Genomic DNA, 16,069 nt, shown 5'->3' on the forward strand with positions numbered 1-16,069 from the left:
TAATATAGCACTTACGTGGGTCTTCATATCATCAAAAAAATGTACAAAATGGTCATGCTGAATCTATTTGGGTTAGGCAACATTACCCTTTGTACATTTAGGTTCAGAACACTTTGACAATTCAACAGAATTAACCAAATGCCCAAGGAAAAGAGCATTTGATACAAAGGGAAACCCAGGCTTTACAATTATGTTCTTATCACGGAACTCGCATCTTCTTATACATTAACCTCACAAAAAAACGTTACGTGAGACCAGAAATAGAAAAAAAATAGAACTCTTTTATTGAAAGGCTCAGAATTCTCCTTAGGAGTCAGACTTGCTTATTATGACAACTATAGTCACTTTTTTTTTTTCCTAGTAAACAAAGTATTTTTCTTGTTTTGAACTCTAAACAAGACCTGACCCTTTGCAGTTAATGGAAAGAATTTATTGGGGTTTGGATTAGATCCAAAATGTGATAGGGTAAGGTAGGCTAATAGTTTGGTATGTAACCATTCCAATTGCAATGTTTATCTCTTTTCGTTTTCTTCTTGTAGTTACAGTATAGCTAAATTTTAAAAACAAAATGCCTTCAGCAAGCCTCCCAGGGACTTATTTGTAGCTTAAATGACTATACCTTTAAACAGAGGCATAGCTAGGTGTTTTAGTGCACAGGGAGTTAGTGGCACACAGGGATGACAGCTGCACTTGGGCTGTTGGCAGTGATAGTCTAGTAGCATGGGAGCTGCTTTTTCTGCACCTCCCTCCCCAAATCAGCACCCAGGGCTGGTGCTCTGGTTACCCTCCATAGTTATGCTACTGCAAATAAATTTTGGGAATTTTATTTTGTCTGCAGGTGTGTCACTGTGTACACATGCTACTTTTCCATTATTGAATTGTTTTGAATGCCTTTAGATTTCCAATTCTTGTAAATAAGAAAATAGGTATTAATGCCATATGAAAACACTTTAGCCTAATCTTACAACTAAATTTATGTAATGTGTTCTATCTTGTATGCTTTAATTAAAAGATTCATGGAAGTATTATCCTACCCGCTGTGACGCTGATTGGTATCCTTATAACCGCAACTGCTATAAACTTCATAAAGAGGAAAAGAATTGGAGTGATGCAGTACTCTCTTGCCAAAATGATAATAGCAAGCTCATTAGAATAACTTCCTTGGCAGAAGCTGAGTTACTTGTTAACCTTCTTGAAGTTGGTAAGTCCTGCAAGTTAGTTTACGTTCTGTATTGTGGTTTTCTTTCAGTGATATTCTTCTGTATGAACAAAGTGTTCAGATTGTGGGTTTCCATGTAAATGTTGAATGCTGTTTGTTATATAGCCAGTATATTTGGGTTCCACTGATTCATAAGAGAACAATAATTTGAGGCTGACTCCTTCTAGCATCCTAAAGTGTTTCTTATTAGCTACCCCAGGGGTATGAAGATGATGAAGGACTTGTGTACAAGTTGAGAACTAGTCAATGCAGTTTCACCCCTTTTTTTTGTAAGGTCTGCTGCTTAGTACTAAGGTGCTCAACCCCAGCCCATGGGCTAGATCCAGCCCTTGGTGCTGTGCCATCCAGTCTGCAGGCCTCCCCGTGGTTCCACAGGCCATGGCCCTGTGCACTAGGTCAGGTGTACAGGGTGGCACAGGCCCCAACCCTGGTGTGTGGCGGTAACACAGGGCCTCCAGAGCCTGATCCCTGCATGCAAGACTGGGCATGTTTGGCATGAGGACCCTGGAGCCTGATTCCCACTTGTGGGATGAGGTGGAAGTAGCACACAGCTCTTGGAGCATAGGTCCATCATGCAGGAGTGGGTAAGGGTAATGGGGGGTCCCCACCCGAATCCCTATATGTGGCACTGGGCGGAAGTGGCACAAGGACCCCGATCCCAGAACAAGGGACTGAGCAAGGGGTGCTGTGGTGCCCTGGAGCCCAATCCTGGTATGTGAGGTTTGATCCAGCCCATGAACTGGCCCCATGCCTCTCATCTGGTCTGTGTGGCCAAAACGTTGATGACCATTGGCCCAGAAGATAGGATGATCATCAGAGTCTGTTGGCCAAGTAGTATACTCAGTAATATGAAAAAACAGGGTTATTTACCATAGACCTTGGCATACCATATTTACTTGATTCCAAGGTTTTATTTCCCCATTTAACATGAGGTAGTGGGGGGCAGGCACCTGCTCCAGCTCTGGTTCTGGGTAGGGACTGGAGCTGCAGCTACTGCCTGCCCCTCCCCCCACCTCCTCTGCACCCCTTTTCTCCCATCATCTCAACCCTGCCTCCCCACATCCCTTTCCTCCCTCCCATCTCCCCACTCCCATTTCTACTTCTGCTTCTCCACAGCCTTGGGCTCCTGCCCTCCTTCCCCCAGGCTGTCCACCCCCATCTCCTTTGTTCCCCCCACCTCTGCTCCAGCATGGGGCACAGAGGGTGGCCCAAGCCTGGCTCTGTAGCAGTGGTGCTGGCTGCACTGCTGCTATGTGACTGAATTGGGGCCATGCTCCATGCCCCAGGCTGCAGCAGGGGCAGAGTCTATCAGTGCTGGAACAAGGGTAAGTTGTTGTGGGGACCAGAGGCTGTTGAAGGGAGAAACAGGGAGTAGGCAGAGAAGGGCCTGTGGGGGGCAGGAACAAAGGAAAGGTAAGGTGGGACAGGCAGTAGGGAGAAATCTACCTGTCCCTGCCACTGCCTCTCCCCCACTCCCTGTCCCCCCGACTACCACCTGCCCTACTATCTGCCACCCCACTACCTCCTCCCCTACCAGTGCTTTCCTCACTGCAGTGGTTGTAAGGATGAATTTAAGATCATCCTCCAATAATTAGATTTTATACATGGAAAATTATAACAACTTATCAACGTTCCATGTTTATAATCTAATTATTGGGGGGGCTGTCTTAAATTCAGGGTTGTCCTAGATTGGGGTATATATGGTATTCCAAGTTCCTGATAAACTCTGTAAATTCTGGCTCTTGTCATTCTCCTGTTACCTGTGGCTAACTGCTCCCAAACTGTTCAATAATCCCTATCAGTACTTAAAGCAGAGATAATTTATGATACTGTTTGCTTTACAAGCTCAGTTATCCTGAGTAGACTGTGAGGCATGTGATGTGCCCTCTGTAGCTGCCAGGGCCTAATGTCAACTGTAGAATGGTCAAGTGTAGAGGAAGGCTATTCCACAGGCACCTTTCATATCCATACCATGTTTTCTACCCCTTGCATTCCATGAGTAGATAAATATACTGGTAATTTTTGTGGGAATTTGCAGACCATTTGATTCTCAATTTAATAAAAGAAGCAGCATATCTAAGGTGTACATTTTTTTAAAAGTCTATGTAATTCCATTTTTTCTGAAAAAGGTAATATTGATTGAAAGTGTAAATAATTTTTAAACTATGCTATTAATTCTATGGAAACATCTGCCATCATTTTTGTTTCATCAAAATCTAAACCCCCTTTTTTACAGAAAATGTAACTGAAATATGGATTGGCCTGAGCAGCAACAAAACCCCAATTGTTTTTGAATGGTCTGATGGCTCCTTGGTAACCTTTACTACATGGCACCAACAAGAACCTAATATTTTACAAAGAACAGCTCCATTTTGTGTTTCAGCACAAGAAATTGTAAGTTTTCTTTTAGATTGTCTTTTAAGGGAAGAAAACCTTGTGTGAACAATTTTTGGTCATGATTATGTTTTTTTTTCCATTTGCATATATTTTCCAAGTCTTAAACTCTGTAATGACATTGGCTGTTGATGCACAATGTCTCATAGTCTTGGTAAATATGAGAGAGCCCTATGAACTGCCCTTTTAAGGCTGTGACGGATGCCCAAACTAAACAGAAGCAATGGGATAAGACCCTTAAAGAAATGGGAACAAGTGCAGTGCTTGCCAAATGGAAGAGGACAACAATCAGTGTGAAGCAAGTTTCCTTACAACAAAGAGAAAATAATGTTAAATCTATGTAGAGTACATTCTAATTTATGATGTTCAGTTTCTTGACATGAAAGCTTCATGGAAATATTTTGAAACAGTGAACCAGTTTCTTGTTACTCGGTTCTCAGTGTTTTAGGAGTTTATGCAGCATCTTGTAAAAACTGATACCAAGGAGCTGCATAAATGGTTCAGTCCCACTTCTACTTGAAGTCAATGGTAATTTTGCCATTGATTTTAGAAGAAGCAAGCCCAAGTTGAAGCTATGTCTGAAAATGTGAGATTAAGGGTGATAGATACCTGCATATGTACTAAAAAAGAAAAATCAATACAGGTAGAATGCAATTCATGGCATTCAAACAAGGCTGGCAAAAATGCTTGTCAGTTTTCTAATTCAAAATAATTGTATGCTGCATAAATTTATTAGCATAGACTATTTTTAAGTGCATTAATGACACTATATCAGTAGTATCTTTTGTCAGAAGATTCACTGATCTGTATAATTCTTAGAGTTTCTATATAGTGTTGGTAATAATGGGTGTAATCCTGTGAAAACAGTCATACCATTAATTTTTATCCATGGGAGCAACTCCACAGAAATAAAGGCCTACTCGGGTTTACAGTGAAGATCAGGTCCAATATCTGGAAGGTGAATACATTTTAAAAATAAAATTAGAGGTAAGATGCTTAGGGACATTTTTATTCTGTTTTGCTTAGATGTAAATGATGACAAACAGTGCAAAGTATTGGAAATTCTGACTCAGTTTTCAAAAACCTTTAAAACAAATGAGTTAAAATCATCTGGACCCACAGACTGAATGAGTGGTGCAAGACCTGTCCGTTGACCAGATCAGGCCTATAGGCAAATTTTCTTTATATTGGTACTGATTCAATATCGGACCGAGGTATCAGTGCACCTCTATGGCAAATTCTTTGTCTTAATCATGGGCCATTGAACATAGTTACAGAAGTAAATGAGAAGACTCCCCAGATGAACAAGTGTGAGGAAAATGTAGCTGTCAGTTTTGTATATACTAGTGTCTCAAACAGGAAAATAAACTGTTTAACACAAATATAATGCACATTTTTTTACTAGGATGGACACTGGAAAATTAAAAATTGTGAAGACAAATTATTTTACTTATGTCAAAAAGCCGGCAAGTTTGAAAATGTCACTTCTGAGAAGGAATCGGGGTGTCTAGAGGTACATTTACTTAGTCTTTTTTTTTTTAGCTTCAAGAAATGTGATAGGAAATCTATAAATATTGGTATAGAATTGAGATGTTTAGTTTTTCACATTAAAAAAATATACTTCAGGTTTCCTAGGAAGAGTCTCACATCTATTGTTTGCTTTAAAATACATAAACAAAAGATTAATGTAAGATTAAAAGTTTTGGTAGGTTCCTTTTATGGATCATTGCCTTGTTGGCAGTTGTAATCCAAATTCCTATGTCTTTCTAGAGCAAAAGTCGCAATACTTTTGGAGGCCATCTGTACAAACAATGATTGTTACATGATGCTTTATCTTACACATGTTTTTCATAGTTTTGAGTGGAATGTCAGGGCGAAAAACACACAGTTTCTTTGATATGAAGAATTAACTTCTACACTTATAGGGAAGCATTCCCTTCATTTTCATAAAACAAAAATGGCGAGGGCATAACTTATCTAGGAGGATAAATAAGTGTTCAATCCTTTTTAAACTCTGAGTTACAAAATGACTTGATATTTTGTTATATCCAGTTAAAATTCAGGGACTTTCTGAATTGGGATTAATGTGTTGACTGTTACTGAGTAGAGGCTTACTGTGAAATTAAGATCCAGAGTCCTCAACATTGGGATGTGTGTGTATCAGCCTTGCAGTTAAGCTAATCTCTAATCTAAAATGTATCAACTAAAAATTTACCATCTGGTTCTAAAGTGTTTAGTGTTATACAGAAGTATGATTCAAGTGGAGTTTAGTAATCTAATCAGAATCCATTCCCTTTTTATGTTTAAAAAGTAGAAAAGGGAGTTATGAAGATAACCAATTACCAGCAATTAATTATGCAGAATCATTAAATTGACATAGACTTGCAACAGGTACTGTCTTTCAAAGGCATGTGACGTCCACTTGTCTCTCAGTTTTGCCAGAGAACAGACAAACATGTTACTAAAAACCTTACAGTTCACAAAATGTAAAGAATACATGCATGTTCTGTCTAATAGCTACTACCAAAACAGTATGAATCTCACTAAAGTTACAAGTAGTCAGCTTTTCCTTCTTATTTTATTCTATAACAAATAACTTGCTCCAAATTCTGTAGTACTTATTTGTGGAGAATTTCAGCTGAAAACAGTGACATAGGGGAAAAAAATAAGACAGGAAATTTCACATAAATATACTCTAAAACACTCAAATGTCTGATGATGGGTTAGCTGTGGAGTAAATTAAACCAGAGAGAAGTGAATAGGGGCAGAATTGGATTCAGTTCACCTGTCCAAATGGCAGTTACCTAGGCACATAAGGGGTGCATCTACACAAGACCCTTTACTGCACAGTAGACTAATCTACCACTCAGTAAAGCATCAGCATCTATACATGTGCAGCATTTACTGCATGATAAATTAGGCTAATACGCAGTTGCCTAGTACCAAGGAATATAGATACTAGATCAACTACACAGTAGCTACTGCACAGTAGCAAATATGGAGGGAGCTGACCAGAAGTGGGACAGCTCCTCCCCTCCCCCACCTGACCCATGTGCCCAGACCTGACCCATGTGCCTCCTGTCAGCCTCCCAGGGGAGCCTGGAGCTCCCCCTGACTACTGCACGGGGGCAAAGCAGGGGCAGAGCAGCTCTGCACTAAATTGTTCCTGTCAGGAGCAAATTTGCTTTTGCTAGGAGCACATGTAGATGCGTTCCTGGTCACGTGTTAATGTGCCTTAAGGTACTGTGCAGTAACCCTAATCCACACTAATTGCATGTGTAGGTGCACCTATGTAGTATTTATGGCATTTAGACACAGTGTGCAAACCCTCTCCCTGTGCAGTGTGGCTCTGTTTGTATATAACTAAGCATACATGCTGAAAAGAGGAGGAGGATGGCCAACCATAGTTTAGCCCCAGTAACTGAGTCTAAGCCTCCGGCACGGTTATTTTGTCTCTATAAAGCTTTCTAATCTTACCAGTTTTTTTCTCTTCTACTGATGTTTGGGTTATTTTTCAGACTGATTGGCATGTAAAATCTTCTATACTTCTCATCAACTGATTGTGGTTCTTACAGGGCATTCTTAGCCCGCAGTTGCAGAAGTGGATGTCTTTTTCCTCTCTCTTCCTGAGATTCAGTATGTGCTATGTGATTTTTTTGCTAACTCCACTATTAGTTTTTCTAATCACTAAACTGTTAACAGGGAGCAAATCTTTTTGTAACAAAGGTCAGCTTCCTTATGCAAACTTTCTGTATGCTAAAACAAGAAAGTTAAGTGCAGTGGTGGAGCTCGGGCAGGGACAATGTCCCCCTGGCCCAGCAGTAAGGAGCTCCCAGTCCCAGCTCCCTGCGTGGGTGCAGGGGGCTGGGAAGGAGCTTCAGGGGAGGGGCAGGTCCCAGCCCCCTATCCCAGTCTGTCCGTGGGGCAGCTAGCAGTGAGCCTCTGGTTGGGCAGGGATTCTGGGGGCTCACTGCTATCTGCCCCACCAGCAGATCAAGACAGGAGGCTGTGACCTGCCCTTTCCCCACAGCTCTTTCAATTGGGGCACAGGGCTGTGAAAAAGCTGCAGGGTTGCAGCCTGCCCTTGACAGGGACAGTTCCTGGTTAGCCCTAGGCTGCACAAGGAAGCCTGACATGGGACAGTCCCCAGCCAGTTCTAGGCTGCATGTGCAGACATCCCTGTGTAGCCTGAGCCTGGCTGGGAACTGTCCCAGTTTGAAGCAAGTCTCTGCCAGCTCCAGGCTAGCCAGGGAACTTTCTCTATGCAGGAACTCTCTCCACAATTGTGGAGCAGGGACTGGGAGCTCCCTGTTGCTGGGGTAGGAGGACATTGTCCCTGCCTGGGCTCTGGTGATGCAGCCTACCCTGGCAGCAGAAAGATCCCAGGGGGGCAGAGAACAATCTCCTACCACCTGCTGCCTGGCTGACCAGGAGCAAATTTACTCCTGGCCAGCTGTCTACAGTGCCTTACTGCACAGTAATTACTCAGCAGTTAATTTGCTACCTGCATTTGCTCTACTGCGCAGTAAAGCATCTTTTGTAGACATGCCTAGTATGTCACTATGGTATTGTCATGTCCAACTCTAGCTTTTGTATAGTCAAGGTCAATCGCATTTCCTGTAATTTCATCAAAAATATTTATACATTTTTTCTCTAGGACAGAATTTGACTCTTCCTATACAGCTGCTTTCCCAACTTCCATGACTGAGATAAAATGACACTAATATAATTCTGTTTCCTACTGTAGCTGGATGCCAGCCAGAAGGAGTAAAAAAGGCACAGGAATGATAATATTCAAAGCACTAAAGGAAGTAATCTAGGAAAATAAGTAAATAAAGGAATAAAATAATAAAAGAAATAGAAAAGCAAGCAGAACCTTGTGCTAGTCATCTTCTCTGTCTTTCTGGATGCCAACCCCATTCACAATGTCAGTTATGCACATACTTTAAGTTTAGGTGCATGTCATGTTGATGTCAATAGGACATAAACACATGCTTTATCATTCAGTCATTATTTTTGTTGTCTTGAATTAGACTAAAAATGACTGAATAGTCTTAGTGCTTCCTGAAATAAGCCCTGAAGTTGGACAGAAGAAAAGCTCTTGATAATAATTGCCACCGTTGATCAAATGCATCACTCCTTCAGAAATTTTTGTCAGTTTCTCCCTTCCTCCTCCACTTTGTTTTTCTTTAATCATCATTAAATTGTGTTTGTAGATTTTTAAAACTGTATTGCTTTGCTTCATTTTCCAAACATTTTGCAGAAGTAGTGTTTATCCTATGGAAATGCTGAGGGCTATGGAAATAGCTCTGCTTTCCATATATGTAGCACTAAAATGTACAGAGGAGAGATTATATTTGTTTCTTTGTGTTTGATCATTTAGATCCAGGTAGTGTAGTTATTATACTTGTTTTAAGAATTTAAATACTGCTTTGTGGCACATGATTAATACAGAAAAAACCATATCAGACTTTTTGGTACCAAGTTTGCCAATGAAAAAGATTGGAGGAGTGGCAGATAATGAGGATTCATAGATTTCATAGACATTAGGGCTGAAAGAGACCTCAGAAAATTATCGAGTCCAGCCCCCGCCCCAGGGTCAGGATGTATCACTTGGTCAGCTGTAAACATAACTGTGTAATAGTGACACTGTCTTTCATTTATTTTTTCCTTCACTATTGGAGTATAATTTTTTTCTTTAAAACATTCAAGGAAATGAGAAGATACTGTATTTAAAAAGAGGAAATGGAAATAATGATAAGAGGTAGATCGCAAATTGTTTGTTTTGCCATGTAAAAGGTCAGTGCTGGGATTGTTGGTAGTGTTGAAAAAACGTTCTGCCTTCAGTTTGAAACAGCTGCAACCTTTTAATACCAATGTTGTTGAGTTTGACAGGCAATGTGTATTCTACAGTTTTGATATAAGTTATCATTAATGAGTTACCACAGCTATAAGCCAACAAGAATTATGAAACATTTGTGCCAAAAGAGACAGGTATCTAAATGTCCTGGCATGCATCCCTAAGACCGAGTCAGTAAACTGATATTCCAAGAGCAAGTTAGGCAGATAACAGAACATAAATTATTAATCTTGTTCCTATGTGCATCACAATAAAGTAGCAGTAATAAAAACAAGCACATGCTTCCTGCACAAGCTATTCATGTTTCAAGTATTTTAGCTGCCTCAATTGAAATATTTGTTTGTAAACCGTCCTGAACCATTTTTCAGTGAGTCTGTGAGAGAGAGAGAGAAAATAAAGGGTCTTTCTGTGGTCTTTCTGTAACTTAACAAACTTCCCCACCTCTAAAATAATGGCATTGTCCATTTGTATTGATTAAAAACAGAAAAAAAAATTACTGTAAGATTTTAGCTGTTGTTAACATTTCAGGTTATTAGAAAAAAACATATGATTACATATGTGAACTACAATGTACAAAAATAAGCCATTTTCTCTGGAGTGCAACAGACATGATTTTGTTCCATGATTGCACTCTGTACAAGTAGGAATATCAAATCCAGCTAAATTTACTCTTAAAAAATTTAACTTTTTATTACCTGCTAATATTTTCTTTCTGTTCCCATTTAAATGATTTTTTTCATGCTTATAACATACAGAGTTAATTTTGGACCTGACTGGAAACAAATTTAAACAAAAGCAGTTTTCTCCTACACTTCCCTGTAAGGGAAACTATTCTACAAAAGTAGAGATGTAGCATTTGCCTTTGAAGAAATAAAAACTTCAGCTAAAAGAAAAGTAACCTTATTTGGCATGAAATCAGAAGAACAAATATCAGAGCACAGCTTTCAAAACCCTGGCTTATGTGAACTACCCAGCACTTAATGTTTCCTATATTTAGGCCATGGTGGAAAGAGAATTAGAGTTATTGCAAATAACTATGCCCTAGTCCTAGTGCTTTGTATTAGATGTGCCTGGAGGTTTGATTCCACCATTCTCGGGCCTGTGCAGCCAGCTTCTACAGCATGAGCTCTCTCAGGCCCCTGCTTTTTGGTTGCTGTTTATCTGAAGACTGGAATCAGCCTTTTCACAGCCTTTATGTTAAGGTGCTGCTAGTCAGGAAAGGTGTTACCACATCCTTTCATACATCTCGGGCTGTCTCTGAATCCTTATGGGTAGCAACAATTGTGCCCCTCAGACAACTGCAGAAAATATTTTCTCTTCAGTGGTATTTGTTTCCTCTCTTTTACTACCAGAATAGTGACAAGCAAACTTCTGGTGACCTGGTGTGTAAGGAGGCTTTCTGGAGGAAGAAAGAGAATAAAGTCAATGATGGCTGTTAAGAATTTGATGTATGCAAGGTCATTGCCTTCCTCAAAGTTTATGTATTTTAAGACTAAAGTGAAATACTGGTTTGCTGGAATCAATGGCAGAAATCTTGCTGACTTCATTCAGGCTTGAATTTCACTCTTGGTATTTCAGGTTGGGCCCATTAGACTCCAATTCTGAAGTCTGGATTCAATTTGGGATTCTGATTGAACTTTCCCAAAACATAAGTATACGTGCACACACATATTTAACTAACTTACATAAATTTCTCATTTTTACGAAGTGAGCTGTGATATTCGTCATGTTTCATCTCTGTTCAAGCTCTTTTTCTTTTATGTATATTTTGATCTATTTAAAATCTGTACAAACACGCCTCCAAATTATGACTTGAATAGTTTCATAGCAATGCTATGAACGATAGGGCTGCTGAAACCCAGATCATCAGACTGTCATCCAGCTATAGTGACAAGGACCTCACCAAAGCAGAAGGAGAAATGGAAGATAACAACATGAATTGGGATAAAATGTAAAAGTACCGGAAGGCTGTCAGTTTCTTGACAGCCAGCCTAATTGTATATATATTTATATTTATACTGTACACAATAATGCATAAAAATAATGTTTATTTTTAAGGGATGGGAAAGACATGGTGGATTTTGTTATAAAATCGACAATACCCCACGAAGTTTTGAACAAGCTTCCAGTGGTTATTACTGCCCGCCTACACTTCTAACAGTAAAAAACAGGTACTTAATTCATTTTTATTAGTGCAAAGTACTGCTAGCAAAAGCTCTTCTACCTATAAAAAGTTCTGTGTAAAGAAAAAGATTATCATTTATAAGCAAGCTTGCTTTAAAACTGGAATTAATTACTAATGTTCACAAAAAACAAATGTTCATTTTGTCATTATGTTTACTTCCTGAGTCAGGATGAAGTTTAATAGACAGCAGTTACTAACTTGCTATCTGTCTGTCTGTCTGTCTAACTGGCACTTTAATTCAAGTGTGCAGGAGTCCAGAAACTTGAATGCTTCCTATACAGATTTACACAGTCTCCGGCCTATGAATCTTTAAAGGTTTACCTAGTAATGTTGTTAATAAATTTAGATTTTCATATTTAAACTTTACAAATTGGTGTTTAATGTAATTTTGTGACTTCAGTTCTCTATCATCTCTTCCTTGCTTCTGTTTACTTAGTGTTCAATGTCAATAGCAGGCTTTCATCATTGCAGATGTTCAAATACCTGATGTTTTCTCTGAGCATATTTCTGCCTGAGCTACTGCCTGGATCTATACTGCAGTCCATAAAGTGTGCTCCTATTCAAATCTGAGAGATGTATTGATTTCCCAAATTAAGGATTCATGTGCGCATTTTTTTACCTGTGTCACTATAATGACTGTTGGGAAGAAATTCTCAGTTTCTATTACAGCTGATAAGATTTGTTTCCCTATGGCAAATCCCAAGGTTTTCATGAAAAAATAAATGCTAAACTATGTTAATTCTGGAAGTATTATGTTTCATGGCAACTGTTGTGTGGCTTCCTTAGGCTACAGTTCCCTTTCAGGGCCATGCTCTCTGGTTAGATGACAACTCCTAGGAAACGGTTCAATTTTGTCTGAAAATTTATTTTTTTAATTTTGGAGCCAATTTTCCACTGAAAAATATTTTAATGGAAAAGTTTCAACCACCCATAGTTTCTATACAGCCAGTGAGGGAAGATAAGAAAAATAAGTTGGTATTCACCAATCAATTAAATCATTAACAAAGTATGCTGTTGTGGATATACTACTAGTTAACGGCTCATGGATACAAATAAAATAAGTGGGGTTGTAGGCTTGTTATTTTACTACAAATATAATATCTTTATTCTCTCCATCATAATTAGTTGTGTGAAAAGTCCAATGCTAACAGGTCTCCCTTTGTTGTAAAAAAGTAGCTTGGAGTCAGAGGACAAATGTGCCTGTAATCTGGCTTCTTACTCTCTTTGAAAATTGATTGTAAAAGTTAACTAGGATGAAAAAAGATAGTAGCTGGCCTCTAAATTGGTGTGTATTATTCCTGTAAATGTAAGACATCAATATTCTGATCACTGTTTTTGTGTCCTTTTCTGCCTCTTTGGCTAGGTACAGACTTTACACATAAATCAGTATAAGTGATTGTAAACCAGTCTAAACCTGTAACAGAACAGAAGTTCAGCACTCACAGACTAATTTAAAAATGGCAGAACCCAATCTAACCTGGATGCATGTAGTGTCAGATTTAATCAGTTTAGTTTAGACTGGTCTGTCGAACTTCTGTCCCAGATCCCCTCCCAAATCAAGTTAGATCACAATCCCTCAGCATCCCAGGCTGTTTTGTGGGTCACCACTAACTTGCCCTCACAGGGTGGGCAGGCTAACATTGGCCCACACTTGTCTGCTCCAGCTGAGTGCTGGGCCAGCCCCAACCCTGGGTTGTCACAGAGACAGCAGGAGCCAGGACTGAGAGCCATGCTACAGCAACACAGGGAGGGGGGCAGAGGCCAGGCCAGGCACACCTAGACCCAAGCAAGCACAGCTGGGGTGGGGGATGACCCTCCCTGCACTGCTGCTGACAGCCACTGCTGGACAGGGCAGGGGTGGGGAGAGAAGCTACTCTGGAAGGCATGCAGGAGTGCCCCCTGCCTTCTGGTTTCTGCCAGTGCAGTCATATGCATGCCCCATCCAACCAAAGGGTTAATGTGTGTTCTGTTTGCTCCGGATCTAATCTCTGCAGAGAAATCTGTCAGAGAAACCTTCGTAGGTTTGATTGATTGCACTTCTGGATTTTTAAATGTCTATATCTAGCCCTAGTGTACTTGCTACCTTTCTGTTGTCTTAAATATGGATGGATACCTTTATCAATGGGAGTTGAGAGTATTTTGAAAGATGGAGACCCTCAGACCTTTACCTGACAAGGTGCTTAGCACTCTGGTTTCATGCTAGGAATGAGCAGCAATATATTCTCGACTTCAGTATAATTACTCTTATCCTTAAAGTTAAGTACATGCTTCAACATTTTGTTGAATTAGGACTGGAGTGTGATGCTGCTTTCTAGATGAACCTCTATATGAGTACTGCTCAAATACAGAAAATGTGTAACAATTGTCTTTTGCATATTATTTTATCATATGTGATAAAATATTTAAATATATGAACTTTCTAACCAAATATTAATGAATTTATTCATATACTGTATTTGTTATGGTCAAAAGACCTGTTTGCCTTTGGTCAAACTGTAGTGGATTTACTTTGGTCATAGTCCAGATATTGTATCTAGAAACCATAAATCAATTTGAACTTGGTTGTGAAGGAGTAGTGACCTTTCTGCATACATGTTGCGAATGTCCTGAGATAATAGTGTTATGGAATAAAATAAATAGAATTTACAGAACCACCTAGCTGTTCCATTGTGGAAAGGAGACTATGGAAGAGATTACAGTGTAAAGAAAACTTTTGAATGGGGGAAACAGCCAGGTATAACACAGTGGGCACATCTACACGAAACGCCCACTGCACTATTGTTACTGCACAGTCATTTAGTACTTGCATAACCAAGTACTAAATGACTGCAGTAACCTACACAGTAGCATCCCGGGACAGTTGCCTAGTGATGCTTACTGCACAGTAGCTTGTTACAACTGCACAGTAGCTTTGTGCCCAGCAATGCTACTGTGCGGTAGTAACAAGCTACTGTGCAGTAAGTATCTCATGTGGACATGGCCAGTTACATTTAGAAGCCAGTTGTATGATAACTAGTTTTGTGGAAAGGACAGATTCCTGCATTATTTGTGGGATGAAAAAACAAAATCCTTTCAGGTGATCCTTGCTAATCCTAAACAAGAATAAGAACATAGTTGTCTAAAGCACTGATTTTAAAATCAAAGTTTTAAGTTCATAGGAATTTAGCTTGCAGGTCTCTTACTGTCACCCTATGAATATGCAATGGATATCTTAGTAAAAGTGTAATTCACATTATAAGGAGACAGGTTAAGTTTCGACAGTCAGTGGTTGCATCTACACATGCAAATAATTTGCAGTAAGGTTACTTCTCAGTCAAATAAGACACAGTAAGATGTGGCTGGGAATGCATCTACACGTGCGCTCTATTGGGCGCAGATACATACCCAATGGGAGCAGCGCAGTCCAAGGCTGCTCCTGCCCTGCTCTGCCCACCTTGCAATGGCTAGGGGGATCACCAGGCTCCACTGGATGCCAGCCTGGGGGCTGGCAGGGAGTATGGGGGCTGGTTCCAATGTGCATGAAACCAGGAGAGTATTGCCAGCTGCAGGTGCAGCTGTCTCCTGGCCTGGTGCATATCAGGACCCACCCCAATGCACACCGGCCCAGGAGAGCTGTGCCAGCTGCAGGGACCCAGGTCCAGATGTGCACAGGGCCAGGAGACAGCTGCCTCTGCAGCTAGCACATCTCTCCCAGCACTGGGGCTTAGGCAGGCAGCAGTGGCCACCTGCTGCCTCGGAGCAAAACTGTGCTACTGCACATTACCTAATATGCTGTTTACCTAGTTTCTGTATGTGTTGGCACTAGCAAACTGTGCTTTAGACTGATGCTTGATAAGTCCAATGCACATGAAAACAGTGACGCTTTACTGTGCATTAGGTTAATCTAATGCACAGTAAAGTGTCTTATATAGATGCACCCAGTGAGCATCTACAACTCTTATTGCCATCATCCAGGTTGTGGGCACTGTGTACCTCACAGAAGGCACAAGAGTAGTATTATTCCTCATGATACATCATTTATCATTGTTTTAGTTATTTGTTTACAGTTGACATATTGCACTTTCTGAGAAAGTGGTTGTTAACATGGCATTTCCCTGTATAGGGTCTTTGTCCTTCTTTGACAAGTACAAGTGCTTTTCTTCAGAATAAATCATGCTTAGAAGATGCCAAAAATTTCATAGATTTCATAGATTTCATAGACATTAGGGCTGGAAGGGACCTCGGGAGATCATCGAGTCCAGCCCCCTGCCCAAAAGGCAGGAAATCAGCTGAGGTCATAGGATCCCAGCAAGATAAGCATCCAATTTACTCTTGAAGGTGTTCAATGTAGGCGCTTGAACCACCTCCGCTGGCAGACTGTTCCAGACCTTGGGGGCTCGGACAGTAAAGAAATTCTTCCTTATGTCCAGCC

General features: G+C 40.2%; 1 protein-coding gene across 3 annotated transcripts in view; it reads left to right on the forward strand.

The window, feature by feature from the left end:
• Positions 1–16,069, forward strand: part of PLA2R1 (phospholipase A2 receptor 1) — an 82,074-nt gene that overhangs the window by 21,908 nt on the left and 44,097 nt on the right. For 2 of the 3 annotated variants that reach the window (XM_019554037.1, XM_019554039.1), the window contains 4 exons: positions 1,010–1,201; positions 3,456–3,613; positions 5,019–5,126; positions 11,532–11,644. In XM_019554037.1, the coding sequence (XP_019409582.1) occupies positions 1,010–1,201; positions 3,456–3,613; positions 5,019–5,126; positions 11,532–11,644 (571 nt within the window). The remainder of the gene's footprint in view (positions 1–1,009; positions 1,202–3,455; positions 3,614–5,018; positions 5,127–11,531; positions 11,645–16,069) is intronic. The other variant, XM_019554038.1, reaches the window with a different exon arrangement.

This window comes from Crocodylus porosus, unplaced genomic scaffold, assembly GCF_001723895.1.
Source record: "Crocodylus porosus isolate Cpor-Errol unplaced genomic scaffold, CroPor_comp1, whole genome shotgun sequence".
NCBI classification, from domain to species: domain Eukaryota; kingdom Metazoa; phylum Chordata; order Crocodylia; family Crocodylidae; genus Crocodylus; species Crocodylus porosus.